Source organism: Vulpes vulpes, chromosome 11 (genome assembly GCF_048418805.1).
Source record: "Vulpes vulpes isolate BD-2025 chromosome 11, VulVul3, whole genome shotgun sequence".
In the NCBI taxonomy this organism is placed as follows: domain Eukaryota; kingdom Metazoa; phylum Chordata; class Mammalia; order Carnivora; family Canidae; genus Vulpes; species Vulpes vulpes.
In genome coordinates this window covers 2,006,727-2,023,489 of record NC_132790.1, presented here as the reverse complement: position 1 = coordinate 2,023,489, position 16,763 = coordinate 2,006,727, and the positions used below count along the sequence as shown (strand labels likewise).

General features: G+C 41.8%; 1 protein-coding gene across 4 annotated transcripts in view; it reads left to right on the top strand.

The window, feature by feature from the left end:
* Positions 1-16,763, top strand: part of BBOX1 (gamma-butyrobetaine hydroxylase 1) — a 59,763-nt gene that overhangs the window by 11,116 nt on the left and 31,884 nt on the right. For all 4 annotated transcript variants that reach the window (XM_026018609.2, XM_072725367.1, XM_072725368.1 and 1 more), the window contains one exon: positions 14,691-14,889. In XM_026018609.2, the coding sequence (XP_025874394.2) occupies positions 14,691-14,889 (199 nt within the window). The remainder of the gene's footprint in view (positions 1-14,690; positions 14,890-16,763) is intronic.

Below are 16,763 nucleotides of genomic sequence, written 5' to 3'. Positions count from 1 at the left end.
GACTATCGGGCAGTAGCAAAATGGAAATGATACTACACTCAGTTAAGTAGTGGAAAAAACAAGTCACACTGACAGGCTGCAGTCATGAATAATATACGGAGAACTGGCTGCTATGTAGACCCTGGAAAATACTTTAATGGTTTAAAACAAGATCAGATTTTTAAAATACATTCTCAAGCTGTGCACTTGGTGGGGTAAAGGAGAAAGCGACAGGCCATCTTTGGAATATTCCTTCTATGGCTTCTTGCCTGTAGAACTTGACACCTTATTGTCCTGCCATCGCATATTTCTTTGAACGTTGATACTCCAGAACATGTAAACAAACCCGGTTACCTTTGTGAAAAGATTTTGTTTTTCATCCCCAGGGGCCATGTTCCCTCTTCTGCTTTAGAGCGAGGGAAGACTTTTAAAATCTGGCATCAAGATGCAGGCCACTTTTCGTTGATCTTCCCTTGGCACTAGCTGTCGAACTCAAAAAGTGAAAAGATGCATAATGATGAGCCAGAAAAACCAAACCAAACAAAACAACTCTTGTCAATGGACAGCCGCAGCTGGAAGGAAGACGTGGATAATAGTCAGTCATTCCCTCATAAATTTCTATTCAGTTGCACATATACTGAACATCTCTTTTGTGCCGGAAACCCTGTAAGGAAATACCAAGTTAAAAAAAGACACAGATTCTGTCCTCAAGGATTTATCATGTCTAGGAGGGGGGCCCCAGCCATGAAAACAAATAAGTATAATATGTTATTTGAAGTACATGAAAGCATGCAGAGAAGGTTAATTATAATGTAGAGGAAGGAATCTGAAGAGACAAGAAAATAATCCTCAGAAGCCTGGTGATACGGGAGCTGGATTTGAAGGATTGGTTCATCAGACAAAGATAGTAAGGAAAGTCTTGACAGAGAAAAGGGCGTGTAGGAAATAGTGGATGTGTCAAGTAGTAGGGTAGGCTTGGAAATTGCAATTAGTTTAATATTAGTGAAGTTCAAATCGTTAAGGCAGCAGAGAAGAAGGAAGTGGCCAAACCTTGAAGCAGCATCATGCCCTACGAAGGAGCTCAATCCAAAACCCCATGGGAAGGACATTTCTCAACACAGAGCTCAAGTGTATTTCCTTCCATTTGTTTTCCAGGCTGAGTCTCTTCCTATAGGGCCAGAGAATCGAGTTTAATATCTCTGTACGTTTAAGAAGTTTGCTTCATTTTCTTTTGAATGCATTTTACATCTTCAGAATTACATCATTTTGATTTTGACCAGATGCGTATAATTTCTCAAATGCTTACAAGCTTGTGAAGATCGTCTTAGCTTCCTCTTTCTCTGGTTGGGTTCTCCCCTCTTGTGGTAGGATCCGTTGGTTCTTGGCTTGTGTTTCTCTTACAGAAGAGAGTGGAGTGAGCGGCCCTGTGGTGGAAACTCTTGGTCATGGTCACCTGTGTTGGATGGATTGGCGTGGGGAGTGGGGCGGGGAGCAAGGGGACCATAGCATGGCCCAGAAATAGCCCAACAAGACGCATTGAGAACGTAAGCTAGGGGAGTAGCAGAGATGATGGGAAAGACTTTGTATCCAAGAGAAACATATATTGACCTGTAAGAGAGGGGGTAGCTGGCCTCGTTCCCTATTCTCCACCAATTTAAAAGCTGACTTTGAAGCCTAGCATGTAAATGTTTCCAAACATAGGAATGAAAATTGAAAACTCCAATAAAACATTGGAAATATGAAGATTTTCATGAATGTAATTGTATTTTAGCTTCCATGTCAAATTGAAGCGATTATACACTCATTTTTGTGCTTAATTTTGAGAATCAAAATTCCCAAAACATGATAGATGGGACTAAAATGGGAAAAATCAATATATAGTATGATCTTATATATAGGAACCCGAAGATTTGTTCTTTTTATTAATATTCAGCATCAGAATGAATGCTCATTTTTCTATCTACTTGAACTGGTAGTAAAATATTTGTATACTATCCTCTGACTTTAATATTTGTCATGTCAAATTGAGGTTTAAAAGATTGTAATTTGAAGAAACTCTTTTTTCCATGGAAGCAGTCTGCTCACTTTTTCTCAGCAGCCCAGGTGCTGAGTACATTGCATAGTCAGAAAAGAACATTTCCCCTCAATTCACTATAGCAGAGCGAATCTTCACCTACTTATTTAGTTGAATTACCACTCATCAGTCCATAGCTATAAGCCCCCCTTTTGTTTCAAAAGGAACATGCCACAAGAGGGAGTCAAAACTCTCATATAACTCGCAGGGCCCTCTAGAATCTCTGGGCCTTTCCCATAGCAGGGGGGAAAAAGCAGAGCTCCCCCTTTCTTGCAGAAGGCCATGCATTTTCTTGAAAATGAAGATTTTTATTATGGCACCAAGAACAGAGCTGGTCTGGTGCAGAGGCTATTTTTACAGAGATTTTTCAAAAAAGCAAAAATCACTATTTTTTTAATTAACAAGTAATGAACACAATAAATATGTCTAACGCCCACTGATAATTCCCCCCGTCCCTAAGCCTTGCTCCACACTTTACTCATTTTTGAAGTCCTACAGGTGGGAATCTGCAGTGCAAGTCAGGGATGGAGTGAGGGTATTTGCTTCATCTACTACTTGGTAATTACAAAAAGGACTGGGAGTATGTTTTTTTTCTGCCTTGGAGTGCCCCAACTGTGTCAGGGCTGCCGTTACTAGGCTTTGGAACAGTTCTTGAAAAAGCTGCATCAGGGGGTGTCTGGGTGGCTCAGCCAGCTGAGCATCCAACCCTTGATTTCTGCTCATGTCGTGGTCTCAGGGTTTGGGGATTGAGCCCCGTGTGAGGCTCCTCAGTCAGCGGGGAGTCCGCTCGAGATTCTCCCTCTGTCTCCCTCTGCCCCTGCCCTCACTCACATGCTCTGTCTGTCTCTCTCTCATAAATAAATCAACTTTAACAAAACAAAACCAACCCGCTGCATCAGAACAGTCAAGCCACCATGTCTTGTGCCCAGATGTATTCCCTTCTCAAGAAAGAACTAGTCAGCATCCCTCGCCTGCTGTCATCCAGGTGGGAGACTGGCTCAGTCGTCGTCTGTGTAAGAAGCCAGTCTCTGTTCCTTTGGCCTACCCTGTCTGAAATGGACCCACTGAGTTTCAGAGAAATGTCTTTGGGGTTTTAATGAAACCTGTAATGAACACAGGTGTGTCTTGAATGTCTGTGAGTTTATGAATGTGTGTTTTGCTCCCTGTTTCCTCTGTGCCGTATTGCTGTCTTCCAGTTTGTCCAATTTTTCTCTGAATTACAAGGCATTAATTCTTCTACTCAGTGTCTGCATGTACTTGATGAACTTGGACATACTATCTAAAGAGTCTAACATCCCGACGTGGGATGGAGCCTCCCTCGCCCTGTCGGTGGGCCCGAGGTGGGAGGCTCACAGCTTGAGAAGAGCCCTGCAGTGCCCTCTATGCAGCAGATGCCACTAATCTGGTGGATGTTTCCACAGCCATCTGCCTAGTTTGGGAATTCATTTCTAAACTTTAGGTAAAATCCTCTTTTTTTCATCCTTGCTTATCTTCATCTATACTTCCAGCAAGAAAACGCATAACCACATTCTCAGAAATAAATATTAAAGATAACTCTATCTTACAGTTGGGTACATAACAGAAATACAAAAAAAAAGAGCCCATATATTCTCTTATTACTTTTAAGAATTCTTAGATAAGAAACATTAATGACATTCTTTTGAAGAAATAATTTTTTGATTTTTTAAAAAAATCCATTTTTAATTACTTAACAACTTCGTAGAGGAAAATACCATTGCATCACCCAATGTTACTGCTAAACAGGACCTTAAAAAGCTGGTGTCTTCAAAAGTCTTGAAAAAGTCTGTGGATATTTTTGAGAACCGAAAACAAATGTATCTTAAGGAAGAATTATTGTGGTAGGTTTCCTTTTCCCATTTTCTCAGTGTACTTACCACATCCAAAATTAAGGAAAATATACTAACATTTTTTACTCTTGGAAAAGTAATTTTCTGTTATTACACTAAAGTAATTTTTTTTTCTTTTCTTTTCTCTGTTTTTCTTTGCTTTTTTTCCAAAGAGTGTAAAAGTAGAGTGGGCTTTCTTCAATGAGGGAAAAGCTTCAGTTTCTCACAAACTAGGTTTGCTTTTTCTTACAGCCCAGGAATGAATTTTATAGCATATGGCTATTGGATGGCAGATTTTGAATTTATAAATTTAGAAAATTCCATATGGTGGCAATTTCAAGAAGTAAAATTGGATTACTTAATATGCTGGCTTCATTTTTCCCAAACCTATGCATAAGTTGTATACTTAACCTGTCATCTTTGCTAGGACCTACACATCAGGAGATTCACCAGTCAAAAAAAAAAAAGGGACAACTGATTTAAAAGCTATTATTTCTCACTCTGGTTCCACTTTGCGTTTTCAAGATAGCAGACCATTGAAATACACAACTTTAGTTTTGGGATAATAGATATCTTCATTATACTTAAATTTCTTCCTTGGAATTCCAATCCCAAACTTTCAAATGTGCCCATGGAAAAAAATTGATTTATTTTTTCTTTCAATTTTTCTATCCCTATAGGGAAAAAAAGATTAAAACAAGTGATGTTGCTATTTATACATTCTATTGATTTGCCTGATTTCTAATTTAGTAACCAAAAAAATAATTATTAAGCTCTACTCCACTCAGTGGATTCCCTAACTTTATTATTTTTCTCAAAATTTTGTATTTTTCTTAATCTGCAACTTTGCTCTTAATCAAAAGAGCAACATTGCATGAAAATCAGTGTGCTTGACCTGTGGCCTTGTTAGGTGTGCGATTTTGAGCAACTTACTTTTCTGTACCCCACCACCTTTATCTGTATGATAGAGATAGTACCTATTTACCTTTAAGGAGTGCCAGGTTGGGTGAAAAGCACTGTCATATTTTACATATAAACTCACTTCATCTTTACACCACTCCCTCGAAAGCACTATAAATAACTAGAGAACAGCTCTGAGAGGGGCTTGACCCTCTTGAACAGTATATCAGTTTCCCAAAAAATTAAAATTAAAATTAAAACTACAGAATTCTGTTAGTGAAATTCTTTCTCCTTACTCCCACTGGCTGTCAGGCTCCTATGCACACGGCCTGCTTGTCCAGAGAAGACTGGTATTCAACAAGTTATAGGGAGAAACAATTATATGGGCTGTCACTCTTACCAACAACTTAATTGGAGCTTTTTATCACCTCATATGTAGATTACTAAAATAACGTGGCCTCTGCTCACGCCCACCTTGCACAACCCTGCAGGGTAATCTTTCTGATGCCCACCTTCAAATCTCTTCTGCCTGGCTCTGCTGTCTCACTGCAGCACGATAAAGTCCTAAGTCTTCACTGGAGCTTTCCAACCATCCCACAGTCTGATGCCCCCTCCACAAATCTGTAGATTTTGTCCAAACTCTGTCTATTTCCTAGATCACTTATTCCATTCTTTCTCTCTGGCCAAACTTCACCTCTCCATTCTGCAAGGCCCACCTCGCATCCCATTGAAACCCTTTGCCAACAATCGTACCCTATATTTACAGTATCCCTAAGCCAATTTACAAAGTACAGATAAGAAAGAAAGCCCCAGAAAACAGATCTCATTTCACTGGTAATACTGAAGTGCAAGGCTGTAACATAACAATGGAAGCATACCCATTTTTTCAAAAAAGAATTTTGTTAGAATTTGTTAGGAGAGAAAGTCAAGTGTGGTAGGTCAAGAAAGCTCTTCACCTGTGAAACAACATTGTGTTATGGAATGAGAAGAGGCTTTGGAGACAGTAGAGCTGGCTTTGACTCTCTGCTTTGTGAACTTAGTTTCATAAATGATCTGAACCTCATTTTTTTTTTCATATGTAGAAAGGTAATGCCTCTCAGTTTTGGAATGTGGAGAGTTAAATGGTGAAATGTAGGTGCTTGTTCCCTTTTTCCTCCAAGGTAGACACCTATGAACATAGATGAACATAGAAGCAGAGGCATAGAACAGAATATTTGGGTAAGGACGGAAGGAGAAATGAATAATAGGGACATGACAATATCTTCTGCTTGAGGTCCCGTTACATGGAGAATAATCATGTCATGTTCCTGACTAAAAACATGAGGGTGGCTTGGAGGTGAATCCTTGCTATGAGAGGGATTTTAATTGCTCAGGCATTGATTTGAAGTCTGGGCCAAAATTTCACCTACTTGGCAGAGGTTTTGTTTTATTTATTTAAATAAATGTATTTAAATAAATTTAAGAAAGAAGTGAAAAGACTGGTCAACTATGAACCTAATTCCAATCAGGGACATAGAAATATTTGCTGAAGCTGGGACGATCAGCAAACTTGGGAGAAAGTGGCTGTGTTGTCTATTAGCTAAGGACTCTACAGATGAGAATACCAGCCATCAGCAGACATTTTCCACATAGGAGCTAAATATCTTCAGGGAAAAAATCTCTGACCCAAACTAGCTACAATCTCATGACCATATAAAAGCAGATAATCTCAGTAACGAAGATAAAGGGAAGGTATCTATCTAAAGACAACAATGTGCTCATTCAAGAAGGAAGCACAGTCTCGAAGCCCTAATGTCAATAGAGCATAATTGGAGTTTCTAGAATAAATCGATCAAGCCAAATATATTATGGAAACCAAAAGGGGATTTATAAAGTGATTTACTTGGAGCCCCCCCCCCCCCCAAATGAGGAAACTGGAGGAAAGACAGCCCCCCTGACAGTACAAATGATTTTAGAGAAACTTGCTCCAGTTTTTCCCATCTTAATTGAGGCAATTCCATCTTTCTGGGAGCAGGACCATCCTCTTTATCTCTTTTCCATACATCCAGTCTATCAAGAAAATCTATTGTTATTTAGATGTCAGTCAAAGTAATCTAGAATCCATCCACATCTCACTACCTCCACTACCAACTACCAACGTCATACACCCTCTTCTTCCTCTGCCTCTCCTACTCCTTCTCCAGTCTTCCTTCTTCACATTTTTTGAAAGCATTACTCTGTGTCAGGCACTGACCTCAGTAGCTACTATTTATTGCTGTATTTAATCCTAGCAACAACCTCACAAAAGCAGCGTTAGTATTATAACTCTTACACATAAGGAAAATGATAAAAATTAAGTAACTAGTCCAAAATCAAAGAAACAACACAAACGCACAACAGAGCCAAGATTTAACAAAAGAGTATCTGTTCTGTTAACTACCATTCCATCACTCTCCCCTCTTCCATGTGGTTCCTGTGATTTGTGTGGGCTCCTCTCTCTGCATCACCGCAATTGTTGCACTGAATGGTCATTGTCTTGTGTGTTTGACTGTCTTCCCCACTAGCCAGTTGGGGAATAACTAATCTAGGGAAATAATTAATATTAGTAAAGGTGTCATTTATTGAGTACCTACTATGCACTATGAATTTATTCAGCAAATATTTGCTTTCTATGTTCTAGAACAGGCACCGTTCTGTGTGGTGGGGATGCGGTGGTGAACAAAACAGAGAAAGACTCTATCTATAGGGAGTTTACATTCTGTCAGAGAAAAAAATCAATAAATCTACAAATATATATATATATTTAAATATATGTGTGTGTGTACACACTATGCATAATATATATAAATTTGCAAATACATCTACAACATATCAAGTGCCATGAAGACACAGACACAGGGGGTGGTGGGAATGCATGGATGTTCTCTTCTATCTTTTCACCGAAATAAGTAGCAAAGTTGTCAGTTGAGCATAAGTAGGAGGAGGAAGTGGATGGTTTGAGGATGGAGAACATGAGAAATGGTCAGCTAGTAAGAGAAAGTTATGCAGACGTTAGCAGACACACAATAAGAGCAGTCTTGGTGGTGTGTTTTCCTGTTCAGTGGCTCTGGTTCATGTGCAGATTTAATCAGGAACACTGTGAAATTGTTCATAGACAGCGTACCGTTACCGTTCACATTTCATAACAACCCCGCAAGTCATTTTCATCCCGTATTTTCCGGGTGGGGTAACCAAACTGAGATAGTGTATCACTTTCTGAAGTTCTTGCAGATGGGAAGTCTCAGAAGTCAGGTTTGAATCCAGATCTGTCACCCTCAGACCTCAAGCTATTAACGTTGACACAATGTCCCTATCAAATTGGACCGGCGTCCCATCTCTACACAGGCTTCACACATTCTCAGTGAACTAGCTTTGGAAAAGAAGACATGACTGACAGACAATTTTTATACATTCTTGTTGACTAAAAAGTTAATTTGAGTCAACAGAGTTGAGACAGACAAAAAAAAAAAAAAGATTAATTAGATTTGGGTTGCATGAATGAAAACGAGGCAGCGAGCCCACCGTGCAGGCATGGGCCACACCACATCTAGTGCTGGTTTCAGACGCCGGTGCTGTTGGAGAGCATCAGCAAACTCGAGCACATCATACAATGGAGAGCAGAGAGCCCAGGGCAGGGCTTGGAAGCCATAAAACATGAAAAACCTGGGTAATCCAAGAGCTATTTGAATTTAGAGAAACTTAGCCCGGTAGCTGTGCTTATATGCATCTCCAGGACTGTCCTATTCTGTGTGATTAGGGAGCACGGGGCCTAAAAGAGGGGTGGCAGCAGTAGAGTGTCTGTTAGCATGAGGAAGAAGCCTGTGACCACTGGAACTGTCTGGAACCAATATGGACCACTCCATAGGGAGATCTGTGCGGGATACACGATGGAAAGTGACCAAGAGGGTTTTCCATAACCTTTTCATGGATGTCATAGGGGATAGTCACAGCATGAACAAAAGGTAAAACTGAATTTCCTGTTTGCCCTGAAACTCTTAGGGACGGCTGAGATAATAATCTCCCTTCTTGACATGGTACGTGCTTGTTTTCCTTCAACATACACCCCTCCCTGAAGCTCTGTAATCACAGTAATTGTGGGGTTTCCCAGGCCTGACGAGCATGAGCTGTGTGATGCTACACAAATTATCTAAGATCCTTAGGCCTGACTTCTCATCTATGAAATGGGACGATACTAGGACTTCTGTTACAGGGCTTGTTGTGAGGATTACATGAATGGATCCACGTGAAGTGCTCAGGAGTGTGCCTAGAATCCTAAGCGCTCGATAAATGTTAGCTCTCGGTTTTCAAGTACTCATCACACCCTGCCTTTTAGGGTCCCTGCCTTTTTTTGGCAAGTGTTCTTGGATTCTCCACCTAGAAGATCACTGTCGTCATAGGGCTAAGCATTTAGAATACACCAGGTACCTACTAGTCCAAAACAAAAATGTGTTTCTCTCCTTTCAGGCAACATAAACCCGTGTAGACGTGTGTTTTATACATTCTCGCAGAGACTTTTTGAATTTGGTGGGATTATCAAAACCCTAGGGAAAAGGCTTTATGGATTTCTCCATCTTTTAAAATACTGAAGAGTGCTCAGACAATCTTCTTTTTCAGGGGTTGCTTCCAGTCTCTAGTCCTCATTAGAAAATAAGCAAAGGTTTGTTTGGGTTTTCTGGAAACCTACTGCTTGCCAGCCTTGGCCTATGTGCTTGGGGCTGGGGGGCGGGCAGGGGCTGTGGAGGTGAGGAAGTAAAGACACCTGCCAGAGTCTCCATCCCTTGCAGGGAACCTGCAGTCCTAGTGGAAGAATGAGCTGAAGTTTGGCCTGATTGACCCTTGCTTGCTTTTCTGCTTTGCCTCCCGTCCTTCGCTTTGCCTGGGTTCTAGCCCTAGTGACTGAGTTCCTCCCAAAAGAGGAGAGATTTTCCATCTTCCTGCTGTCCCTCCCACTGAGACACACTTCTCCCTGCCTTTTTCATGACTGCCTTCTCTCACCCCCTGGGATCTGGCATAAGTAGCATCTCTTTAGCTAGAACTTTCTTAACTGCCATGTCTAGCTAGGTGCCCCACCCCACTCCCAATTGTCTGCCAATGTGCCCCGTTTGTTACCTCTAATGCACTTGCTGCAGTGTTTTTATGTATTTGTTTGCTCATTCACCTTTCCCCTCACAAAGCAGATGTGCAGTCACATCTGTTTTTATTCACTAATGTGACCTCTTTAGAATCACAAGGCTTTCAACCGTATGTGTTGAATAAGTACAAGATCATTTCAGCGTAATGTGGTGGGCGCTGAGACGGAGGTGTGTTTCAGTGCTGGGGGACCACAGGGGACAACCATCTAGCTGATTCTTACTGGCCCTAGAGGAGGGCATCGCGGAGGCGGGCAATACCCCACCGTGGCCCCTCAGTCCTCTTCCCACAGATGCCACCACTTGCCTATGCAGGGCTGCCACTCTGCTGGAGGGTTTTCTCTGGCTTGACTAACACAGAAAGACCCAGAAGTGACTAGAGAAGCAGTCAATGGGAGTAGGCATGTGTGGCCTGTGCACCCCAGCCTGCTTGTCCCCAGGTAGGACAACTCTCAAGTGTAGTCTACAGGATTGCCATATGGTCCAGCAGTTCTTTTAACCATTCATTAGGATGATTTCCAGAAGCCTCCTTCCTAGTCTTAATGTCCCTACCTTCTATTAGTTCTTCCAGGGAAATCTCCTCAATACATTGCTTGCATTCAGATCCTCATCTTAGGTCAGCTTCTAGAAGACCTCAGAGTCTAAGAGAGGACAAGTGATCAGATTCTTTTTTTTTAAAATATATATTTTTTGAATTTATTCATGAGAGACACAGAGAGAGAGGCAGAGACACAGGCTGAGGGAGAAGCAGGCTCTCCATGGGGAGCCGGATGCGGGGCTGGATCCCAGGACCCCCAGGGTCACGCCCTGAGCCAAAGGCAGATGCTCAACCGCTGAGCCACCCCAGGGGCCCCCAGGTTCTTGATGCGTGTTGAGTTCACCAGACAAGAAGTAAAAGAATATCCAAAGAGGCAGGCTCCTCTTAGCACGTGGAAGGGACTCAAAGCCCTATTTCCACCCAGGTATTTTCCTCTACGAGGGTCAGATTTTGGTTTTGGCTGGGTCCCTGCAAACTATTCCTGTGAAGAGGGGATAAGAGATGGGCTGATCCTCAGCACATTAGACTAGCTGTGTCAGCGCCCAGAGCACAGTGCAGCGCCGCTGGACAGAAGGTTCTAAAGGCAAAAGAACACATTGCAACCCAGCATGCTGCCCTCCTGAATCTTGAACTAAAGAGCTTCTTTGTGTCTTTTCCTTTTTTGAAATACAGCTCAGGATCCAGGAATGTGATGCCTAACCCCAAAGAGGAAACCCTGTACAAATGGGTCCTTGAAAGCCAGCATGTAGCTTGTTCATAAATTTTATGATGTGTGAAGCACATGTTCAAGGAAGTATTTATTAGTAGGCCATAAGTTAAATTAGAAAGGGTGGTTCATGCCTTAAATATTCCGTCATTTTCCATACTGTTTATGTATCCAGACCCACGTGTGAAATTTAAATTTGCTTTTAATGTATTCACCTGACGAATGATTTACTCTACTCAAACATGTTTTCTCTTGGGTCCATGGTAGTTATGTTTCGTAGTTGGGGGAGACCGGGGAGGTGCTTTTAAATTACTTTTTCAATGTTAAATTTTCTGTGCAGGTATCATGAAATGATTTTACCAGTGGATTGAAACATAGTTTATTTCCCCCCATAAATTAGAATATTTTATATTTGGAAGCTATGATGAATTTAGAAACTGGTTGGTCACAGTGCTATCTCGGAAAGTCACATTTAGTGTAACGGAAGGTATGAGTGGCTCACGTTAGGACACAGGTTCTACAGTGAGCTGTGGCCCTTGGTTGCCGATTTTTGTAAAGTCCTTGCCGGGCCATGCCAGAATGAGAGCTTTAGTTGGAAAATTGTGAACTTTGCAGAACTTAAAAGTCCTGGTTACCACCCTCTGATAGTATAATGTCCTGTAAATCAGAAATTTCTTATAGTGGAAGACTAACTGTGTAGAGTATTGACAGCCTGGCTTTATATTGGAGTCTCAGTGTGAATATGGTTAATTTTATACACATAAAGAGTAACATATTTATTGAAACCTAACTCATTCTGTGTTTTTAAAACAAAGAATAGTGTGTGTGTGTGTGTGTGAGAGAGAGAGAGAGAGAGAGAGAGAGAGAGAGAGAGAGAGAGATTCTATAATAGGAAAACAATTCATGTAGAAACAAAAACTTGGGGGTTGGGATGGCTCAGTCGGGTTAAAGTTAAACATCTGTCCTCCACTCAGGTCCTAATCCTGGGATCGAGCCCCGCATCAGACTCCTTGCTCCGTGGAGAGTTGCTTTCCCTCTCCCTCTGCCCCTCCCCCCTGCTCATGCTCGCTCGCCGGCTCTCTCTCTCTCTCTTGCTCAATCTCAAATAAATAAAATCTTTAAACCAACAAAGAAAGAAACAAAAACTCATTAAAACATGCTATAAACGTCTATAGGTATATATATAGTATGTGCCCAAGGAGATCCTCCTTGAATCCACAAAGGAGTCAAAATATGAACTTGGAAAATGTTTTTTCAATCTCTATGTGTTCTATTTCCCTGACACACAGTCACTGACACTTTCTGGAATGTGATAATGGCCTTAAGTAAAATCAAATTATCATGGACTCCTGAAATACACTGGTATGAATCAAAGAAGAAAAGCTAGCTGGTTTTTAAGCCTTGGTTCATTTCACAAAAGGTGGACAGCAGTGGTGGTGTTGTATAATGAAACCTACTCATCATGCTTTTTCTGAATTTAAAATCCTACCTAGGAGCAAAGATATAAAAAAATATATATATATACATATATATATATATTTTTTTCATTCCATTGCTTCTTGGCCTTATGGCTAAGATCAGGTATAGAATTTTTTTTTTAATTCCAGTATAATTAACACAGAGTGTTATATTCAAGATTTATCTTTAAGCCCCCATGCTTGAACAAGTTCTGACAAAGTGGTCCTAAGTGTAACTTGCTTTGCTTTCTTTTTTATCTAGTGGATTTCCTTTGTAAGGGACAGAATAAGCAATGGACACTCAGACATAGGTTATAAAAATACAGGTGACAACAGTATTTCAAAGCATCACTTGTTTATGTGTAGTCATTAAAATTATAGACTTTGGAATCGGTTGCCTGGATTCGACGAACTAGCTCTGCAAATCATTAGCTCCGCATGATTTGGATCTCTGTTCCCTTCACTATAACTTGGGAATGCTGAAAGCATCTTTTGCAAATTTTTTTTTTGTGGACATTAAAGGATAACATGTGGAAAGCACCTAGCACTGTGCCTAACATCTAGAAAGTGCTCAGCAAATACTCAGCTATTATTATAGGTGGTAGGAATAGCGGTAGTCTACTGTGCCAGGCACTCTACTAGGCTCTTTGCATGGTCAACAGATGACCTGCACAGTAAATATAATTGTGACTATTTTATAAGAGAAAAGACACCAGGAAACTAGCTGGTAAGATGCAGGACAATGGTTCAAACCCGGGCCCCTGTGCCTCCATATTGTTTACCTTATTCATATCCTATTTCATTTGGTACCAGCTGCATATGACTGTTTAGCTGGTGGCTAACTAGCTGGTGGAAGAGCAGGAGGTGACCTCCTGAACCCACAGGCACTTTTTCACCTCTAAAGCTACTATCTGACTCCTAAGAAATCCTTGTTTCTGCAGAAACAGCCATGTTGACGTCAAAGAAGAGGGAATGATTTCCAGTCACAACAACTACAGCGGAACACTGATCCATTCCTCATTCTTAAACTGGGGGCTTGAGGTTGTTTTCTATGACATGATGTACATGCCCCAGTTTGAGAGGTGAGGCATTGCTCAGGGTGATATTGAGATCATAAGATCTCATTTGTCACTTGTTAAGGAAGGTTTGCTTTCCTAAGGCAGAATTTTTTCTTCCAAAAAATAAAGAAATCAAATGGATTAGCTAGAGTTAGGTCTCTCCTGAAGGCAGTTATTAATATCTGAGTTATTTCCCTTGGCAAAATTACATTCTGCCTCCTTTGGGAGAGCCTGGTTTGCAAAGCAAATTATTTTTTTCCATTTGATTTCCTTTCTGTTTCTTCAAGTAAACATTTTTCCTGAGCATTTGGTCATGAGGAATTAGAAAGCCAATGAAGGCATTTGACTTTATCTACAGTGGTGCTGTCATCAAAGGATCTATGCAAAATGCATTTTATATGCATCCCAGGACCACACCTTTCATCTTTTCTTCCCCATGGACCATTTCTGTTGACTCCAAAGAATGATTTGACCTCAGAGAAAGGTTCTTATCAGGTGAAATTAGAGGAAGAAGGAGCTGTACTGAAGCAAACACTCCTCCCACCTCTAGGAATGTGCATATGCCGTTCTAAGTCATTCAGATTTTATCATCTGTTTGGAGTTGACCAATGTCCCATGGCCATTGAAACACACAGTGTCCCAGTGGGGACGTTTCCAAACAAGAGTCCAGGCAAAAAAAAAAAAAAAAAAAGCCCTAAGGACATAGAGATCAAGAACTACCCATAAGCTAAACATTCTCTCAACAAATGAGGTATAGTGGATATTGTCATGGGTCGGGCAGCGGTGGGCAGGAGGTATATGGTAGACTGACATGGCTCCAGGGAAGAAAAACTAGTAGCTTGAGCAATTTAATATGACTGAAATTTCGTAAATTCCATGATAAATCAGAGGTTGACTTCAATGAACTAGTCCCTTCCCTGAGGTTCTTGGTTTTTATAAAAAACAATGTAATCCCATCTGGTTTCTTCTTTTTCTTACTCACAGAATGTCAGTACTGGGGCGCAGAGCTCCAGCTACCTACACTGGATTTTGAAGATGTTTTAAAAAATGATGAACACGCCTACCAGTGGCTCTCCAGCCTCAAGAAAGTAGGCATAGTACGACTCACGGGAGCATCTGACAAACGAGGACAAGTTTTAAAACTTGGGAAAAGGATTGGTTTCCTTTATCTCACATTTTATGGGTGAGTCATAGAATACTTTATATTTTGCCACTCTATACAAAGTTTGATGTATTTCCCAGAAGGGAGACTCTTTTGATTGGAGATACCCCGTTTCCATAATGGCCCTAGTGGGAAGTCAGATGGGAAGATGAGCCTAAAAGTGGCATTTCTCTGAGAATTACTGAGATTTTAAAGGATCCTAAAAGCCCAGAGGCATCAGACATCAAAGACACTAGTTACAGGTGTTGGGTTAGTTTGCTAGGGCTACGGTAAGAGGATCCCAGAGAGTAGGTGGCTCAAACAACAGAAATTTCTGTCCTCAGAGTTCTGAGAACCAGATGTCCACGACGAAGGTGCCGGCAGGTTTGGTTTCTGGTGAGAGCTCTCTTCCTGACCTGGAGATGGCCACCCTCTCATGGGGTTCCCACGTGGCCTCTCCTCTCTGTACCTGTGCTGCTGGTGTGTCTTCCTCTTCTTCTAAGGGCACCAGTCCTATTGGAGGAGGGCCCCACCCTTACGACTTCATTTAACTTTAGTCACCTTCTTAAAGCCTCTGTCTCCAAATACAGTCACCTTGGTGATTAGGGCTTCGTCATTGGACTAGGGGGGTGGGTGGAGCACTGTTCAGTTCATAGCAGGTAGGATGGAAGACTGTGTTTCACGAAGACTTTTATAAATGCTGAACTTCATTAAATTTTTACCGCCCAAGACTTGGCGCAAAATAAAGTAGGGCCCTGGGGAATGAAACCAGCCACCAGATGTGTTAAAAAAAAGATAAAACTAACATGCAGAAAATTAGGTCTACGCACTGGGGCAAGGAACAGGAAATGTAACTGATTTTAACTTTGGAACAAAAGGCCGTTTGCATAAGAATTGCCTGGGAGGTAACATGCATTATGGATAATGAAACACTAACAACAGGAAATGCTTATTTGGAGGTGGGGGTTATGCATTTCCAATCTGCAGGTGAACCCTTCCTGTGGGACACATTCAACTATTCTTGGGCTCCCGGAGCAGAGGCCGCTGGGGGTGAAAAGGACCTTCAGACTTCAAAGGTTGCAAAACTGGTAGCGCACAGGCTGTGTGCGGATATGTTTTGGTTGGCCCACAAGATGCTGAAAGAAAATAGAATTAGTTGTCAACACTTAAAAACTGGGAGATTTTATATTAAATATGGATCTGACTTTATGTGAAAAATCAAATCTAGCAACACAGAGACCAAATCTCTGCATGCCAGGAACCTGCTTGATGTAAGCAGAGGGTGCCCCGGGGAAGAGAGCACGTCCTCACGGGCCAGTTGCACAAAGTGTGCCCCCACTCCCACCTCAGACCTGCGAGGGCCCTGCCTGCCCTGAAGGTTGCCACCCCTGACCTAGAGCAAGACCCTTTCCGTAGGTAAACAGAGGTTCAAAAATAGCTGATCATTTGCCTCGAATGATTGGATCGAGTTTCTTCAGGGCAAAAGACTCTGTCTTGTGTAGGCTTCGACGACCCAGCCCCCACCCCAGCCCAAGAACCTACTTGTGCCATCAGCACACTTGTGGCCTACGTAGTTTTTATCTCCCCTACATCTGCAAGAATTGAAGCTGTTTTGGGGTGCCTGGGTGGCTCAGTGGGTCAAGCAGCTGATTTGATTCTGACTCAGGTCATGACCTCTGGGTCATTGGAGCCTGCTTGACACCTCCTCTATCCCTCTGCGGCTCCCCCCACTCACGCATGCTCCTACTCTCTCTAAAATAAAAAATAAGTAGGGATGCCTGGGTGACTCAGTGGTTGAGCATCTGCCTTCAGCCCAGGGCATGATCCCAGGATCCTGGGATCAAATCCCGCATCAGGCTCCCCACAGGGAGCCTGCTTCTCCCTCTGCCTGTGTCTCTGCCTCTCTCTCTCTGTGC